Below are 6,311 nucleotides of genomic sequence, written 5' to 3'. Positions count from 1 at the left end.
GTTTGCTCGGGCCCGGCTGCGCCGCCCGCCGGGAATTTGGGAAGCGGGCGTAAGCGGGGAGCGAGGGGCAGCTGGTGCGGGGCTGCAGCTACTTCTTTTGAACTGATAGGAAAAGGGAAAACAATTCCATCAGGTTTACACCAGCACTGGTGTGACGCGCCGTTTGGTTTCACAGGCGTGAAGTCTTTCTTCCTTCTTTTTTTTTTTTACAAAAAAGAAAAAAAGAAGACGTCTTCCCTTTCTTCACTGAAAGCTAAGGTATTATGACTTGGTTAAAACTGTAATATAGGCTTTTGTTGTGATTTAGGACGAACAAAACAACTAAAAGCCAGAAAACAAACTAATTAATGCTATGGTAGAAACCAAAGGATGTCAAAATGAGTCTCTTTTCAGACACAGTCCTTCAGATATCCTGCACAAAATCTGTTTTGCCTGATCTGCTTCTCTGGCCCATCCGAAAAACGCAAAAAGTAGAATCCTCTCCTCCTTTGTCAACAGATCTCTAAACGATAGTTTACCGATATCTATCTTTGCTTGAGATGAGCTTGCAGCTAAATCAAGATCAATATTCTGATCTCTGACAAGGATTTTATTAATATTTTATTCGAAAATCTCGTCTTGCTTCCGACAAGTCCTGGTTTGAGGTTGGTTCAGTTTGGATAGGGCGTCACCACATTATTTCTTAATGACTTTCCCAGCTGCTTCTTTCCATTTTCCACCATCAACAACCATCTGGTATCTTATTAGCACCTCAATGCTCATTTAGTGTTCTCATTTAGGAGAAAAAAAGAAGTAAACACTCGAAATATTACACATTTTAACGGACAGTCTTTGGAAGATTAATGCCTTTATAAACCGATAGATTGTTTCTCTCAGCCTCTTTTTAGCCAACAGATCGGAATCGCAGAACTTCTGGAAAGTGCAAGAGCTGCCTGGTTTGGGGGGTTTGGTTTTTTGTTTGCTTGGGGTAGTTTGTTTTGGGGTTTGTTTTTTTTTCCTGCTAAGATTGTGATTAATCTCACAGGGAAAAGTCTTTCACGGTCATATTTCCTCTGTGTTTATTTAAAGCATAAATCGTTACAAGTAATTTCATTCCATAATCTATTATCCTTTTCGGCTTCGGTCGGAATGTATACCAAAGCACTAAAGCTCTTGATCCAATTTAGGAACCGGTTTGGAGAGCAAAATTATACACTAGGGAACTGTGAGAAAACTAGTCCCTTTCATTTTCCATAACGTATTTTATAACGCAAGTGGAAATAAGATCTATTTACTTTCGGAAAATGGGTCCTACAGAAAATGTCTGATTCATCACAATTGAACAAAAAAAACCTTCTAATTTTACTACTCAAGAACCAGCTTCGCTCAGCTTCTTAAATTTTTGTGTCTGAAAAGGGAAGCTCGCAGCTTGTTTTCGATAGCTGCAAGAATTATTAAAAGCCTGTATTTGGTATTTTAAGTTTCAGTTACCCAAAGGCAAAAAACACTTGACTTTTTAGAAAACTAATTATAAATGTTTGAATAGATACGTGTAAGATCTGCAGCAACAGAATACATACCTGAAGAGAGGTCATAATTTCATTTAGTTTATTAGACAAAAATATATGATTTAGACAAGTTTTGCTGACGCGCTATTTACAATCTGAAATCACTCTATATACAGAAAAAAAAAAACACAAACACATGGGAAACATTTACCAAACAAATAATCCAAGAATGGTTAGAATAACACGATCTGAAATGGTACAATGAAGAAAGGGATCCATCTACAGATTTGTGTAATCGCTTTTATGGATTTGCACCATCTTATTGCAAAAAGAGATTGATGGAAGTCGTTTATATCGTTTCTTTTTTTTTTTTTCTGTCTTTAATACCAGTCTCTGTAATATTTTTTTTCACCAAACCATTTAATCAAGCGGAAGGGAGAGCTGTTAAAATTCGCGGTGTTCCCTCTTGCTGAGCCAAAGAGCTGCAGGGGGGGAAGGGAGAAAGGGAAAAAAAAAAAAGACGTAACAATCTTTCAGAAAAAAAAAAAAGATCTTTTCCATTAATTGCCTGTCTATTGCTATAGCATCCTAGTATTAGTTAATTGCACAAAAATAATTGTCAATTGCGTAGTTATCACAAGATCTGTGAGGACTGTTAAGTTTCAGAAAAGTTACAGGCTGTCTATATACAATTGCAATTTAGACAGACTTTTAAAAGATTATAGCAAATTCTGTGTTGTTCTTGTCTGTATGTATTATTATGGTGATGATTAGGCGTTATAATTAGTCTTTATTATTCAAACACTCTGTTTCACATAAGTAACATTCCTGCAGTGAAAACAAACAAACAAACTCACTTGTCACGGACAGGCTGGAAGGGCGATTTTAGCGGCTGAGGTGGGGAATCAGTTCTTGATACATTTTCTCTTTCTGGAAGGAGACAGAAGAGGGGAAAAAAAACAAAACAAAACAAATCAGGAGAACCATTTTAGAATAACAACAAGAAAAATCTGGACAGTGTACAGAGAATGCACCTCTCTCACACTGTCTTATTTAGACACCATTATCTACTTTCAATACTTAAGGAGTATGCAAGCTTTTCTTGCCACGTTTTCGACTGTCACTGAAATTATTGGGAGACAAAGGCCAGGAAGAAGCAGAAGAAAGCAAAACTCAAAGATTGTGTGTCCCAGAGCTGTTTCTGCATTCTCCTCTTCTTTGGTAGGCGTATAGGGTGAGAATGTAATAGCGCATGTGAAATGGGCTTACTCCAGGAAAAAAACACAAAATCAACTCTAGGGTAAACTGTAACTCGGTTAAAGCAATCAGTTGCACCAGGGGTGATTCTAACACCATTCCTCAAGGAGAGGTTCATGAGTGTTTACTGGGGGTGGAGAGAGAGCTGGATGCCTTATGCATTCATTACCTATGTGTTTGGGGCTGGTCCTCTCTGAAGGTTTTTCACTGCTTAGGGCTCCCAGGGTTGCTGTTAAAACAGAAGGTTGTTGCTGGGCCTGGAGGTGATGATTGTGATGAGCAGTGTGGTGATGATTTACTCCCAAAAAGGACCTCACATTTAGCAGGGAACTCTGAGTGAGGAAAGCCCCGTTTGTCCAGTTGTGAAATTTGCCAATCTGGCATGTGTAGAGTCCATGGCTAGGGAGAAAAGCGGGGTGCTGGATCTGTGGAGAAGTGTGGTTAACCTGGGGAGGAGGGGGCGGAGGGGGAGAAGATTTCAGGGCACCATCAGGACTGGTTGCTGTCTCTGCCAAAGACCAAATCTTGGGTTTGCTGTGAGATGGCATCTGTAAATTGTTCTGTCCTCCCGGACTTATGATTCGTGTGCTGTTGTCAGAGGCCTCCTTCACCATGGCCAGCGTATCTTTGGGTTTCAGCCCTTCAGAGCCTGACAGTGCCAAATCCTTCTCCTTCTCCAAGTGCTCCTCTTCACTGCTTTGTCTCAGGAGCTCGGGTTTCTCCTCCTCTTCCTCATTGCTCTGCTCTCCATCGTTCTCGTCTATTTTGTCTATGTCTATGCTCTCCAGGTCGATTTCCTCATCGTCTTCGTTCTTCTCAGTGTCCCCCTCATTGTCACTCCCGAAGAGGTTTGCATCTTCTTGGTCTTTACTTCTGGAGCCCCAGGTCACCTTGTTCTCCTTCTTGAGCCGCCGGCGGGCATTGGCAAACCAGGTGGAGACCTGGGTGAGGGTCATTTTGGTGATGATGGCCAGCATAATCTTCTCGCCCTTGGTGGGGTAGGGGTTCTTGCGGTGCTCGTTGAGCCAGGCCTTGAGGGTGCTGGTGCTCTCCCGGGTGGCATTTTTGGGCCGCCCCGGGTCCCCGTACTGGAACTGTCCATAGGGATAATAGCCGGGGGCAGTGTGGGCAGCAAAGGTAGCAGGGTGGACACCCGGATTATCTTTCAGCTCGTACTGGGAGCCCTGCAACACATTCAGACAAGCGGAGAGGAAAAAGCACATCAATTATCTCGTTAGTGTCTCTAACAGACCTGAATAGGCTACTCCGGGAGCCGGAATACGCCTCTGAGCAGTGCAAAGGGTCTTCACAGGCAAATTCGTCCCTCCCTGCTCCAGGCTCTTCACGTTTAGATCAGACAGAGGTATTCCCAAATGGTCCCCCTTGTTGCAGGGAAAGGAAAAGAGAGAGGCTAAACTGGGCTCTGCCAGACATTATGCGTATTTTCTCCGCAGACCAAATCAAATGATAGAAATGCAGCAACTTCGCATTCACCTCGGCAAGACAATTTATAGTGCACTCGAAATTATCAGGCAGAGAAAGCAGGTACTACACCACAGTTACAAACTAATGTCTGCGCACAACGTCATATTTATCTGCAAAATATCCAGGAGGATATTACAAATGCACGCAGAGCATTCTTCTTTGGCCCCAGATCTGCCTTTAAAAGGAGTTGGCATGAGACAAGACTGGGCAGATGAATGCACAACTTCAGTGCGAAGACACTTATAATGTAAGAGATTTTCCACACACAAACCAACACTCTCCCCCGCCTCTCTCGTCCTCCCAATCATACACTAAGATTCTGTTGCAAAACATTAACTTCTAACTGTTAGAAGAGCCTTTAAACTCTGGAATGAAAACTGATCCGCGCATTGTAGAATATGGATATGCAGACACTTTATCGCGTAAGTTTTACTTTGATCTGGGCAGAGCAAACACAAATTGTTTACAAGCGCTTAGAGACGGTGATTTATTTGCAATCAATATTCTTTTTATCATCAGTAGTAAAACACAGCAAGTCAAATTATCCCATCAGGTGTTTTGGTAAATAACATTTTATCTTTCTAGCAACCCCATTAGGCCTCATTATTACCGCAAATTGCCCAGATATTAACTTAATATTTTAGCTCTTGATTAAATGCTCAGAATTTCAGTATTTATTTCAAAATATTACCGTCATGGTAAATCACTGGAATAAAATACCAAGATACTTTGCGAGTAGGAAAGGGAACTGTTCCTAAATAGCTGGTATTTAAAGCTAGTTTCTTTCTTGCTTATTTCTATTATAATCTTCCCCCCTCCTTTTTTTTTTCTGAGTCCAGAAATACATTCTTGACATTACTCTTGCGAAATTTGTGTCAGCCTCAAAAATTAACCTCTTTTGAAATGTCAGCGAAGAAACTAATATAACTTTGCCGAACAGTTAAAAAGGATCATGTATTTTAATTTCAGAGACAAAGCTTATATACAAAGAGAAACTCGATGTAATTTTTGTAATGTGCTAGAGGGTGGGCTTTCTGCACTCCCTTTATTCCGCTGTCTTTTGTTATTGTTGCTGAAACGATATTTTTTTTGTGTAATCTCTATTGGGAATTCTTTTGAAGAAGCCATTTGTAAATCACTCATTGCTTCTGTCTCAACTTTTACTGCATTTCCAAAATCAAGGTTAGAAAAAATAGGAAATGCATGTTGTTAAAAGTACCTTTGTAGGAAATGTTTGTAGCACAAAATTAACTGTTTTCAGGTGCTGACCCTTGTTCAACAGCGCATCTACCTACTTGCCTACACATATATATTTAAAAAAACCCTTACAAGCTGTCTTGCATGCATCCAGTTAAAAATATTCACACTTTTATGTTTTGGGGGAAGAGAAAAGAGGGGCATTTCGATATTAAGTGGAACCTAAGCGTACCGCCGCTGAGAAATTTGGAGATACTAGTAACGAAAATGTCCAACGACACCAGAGAAAAAAAACAGTTTTAAAAAGATATTTCACTTTTCAACTATTACATTCTAAAGAAAAGAGGGGGGAAAGAGAGATCCGAGGACGATCTGGCTGACTGCAATTTATTCTAGAGTTAACGCAAACACGCCTTTCTGCTCCGATGCATATAATGGGATGTAGACCTTCGCTTGATGCAGATCCGATCTATGATACTTGCCATAATCAGAGTATAAAAAGTTCAGGAAACGAATGGGCCGTTTTTAAGGTTTTAACATTTTGAAGTAAATGGGCGTACCACCTACGGACACTGCACTTTTGGCCTTTCGGACGGAAGCTTTTCATAACTGGGCGGCAAAGAAAAGGACCAGGGGGAAAGAGGAGAGCGCTGGAAAGCCGACCGAAACAAGGGGACCGACAGTATCACCCGTCAACAACCGACACCAATAAGAACATGAAGGAAAAAAAAAAAAGTGCCGAGTTGCTAGGGAAAGCCGAGAGCACGGAGGCGAGAGCCCTGCTCAGCCCTTTCGCCGCCAAGAAGGAAAACTCGGAGGAGTTTTGCCTGTCTGGACCGACGGGGCGGATGGAGGCTGCGCTCGCACACGGAGCCCGCCGCCCCC

At 41.6% G+C, this 6,311-nt stretch overlaps 1 protein-coding gene across 1 annotated transcript; it reads right to left on the bottom strand.

Moving 5' to 3' along the window:
• Positions 1–1,911: 1,911 nt before the first annotated feature.
• Positions 1,912–3,967, bottom strand: IRX1 (iroquois homeobox 1). Its single transcript, XM_009872374.1, has 3 exons — positions 2,914–3,967; positions 2,345–2,417; positions 1,912–1,969 (listed from the first exon to the last, which is right to left on the bottom strand). Exons 1-3 carry the CDS (start codon positions 3,965–3,967, stop codon positions 1,912–1,914), a joined length of 1,185 nt encoding a protein of 394 aa, XP_009870676.1.
• Positions 3,968–6,311: the final 2,344 nt, after the last annotated feature.

Source organism: Apaloderma vittatum, unplaced genomic scaffold, assembly GCF_000703405.1.
Source record: "Apaloderma vittatum isolate BGI_N311 unplaced genomic scaffold, ASM70340v1 Scaffold44716, whole genome shotgun sequence".
Classification (NCBI taxonomy): Eukaryota; Metazoa; Chordata; class Aves; order Trogoniformes; family Trogonidae; genus Apaloderma; species Apaloderma vittatum.
The sequence above is the reverse complement of the archived record's forward strand: the minus strand, read 5'-3'. Positions and strand labels throughout refer to the sequence as shown.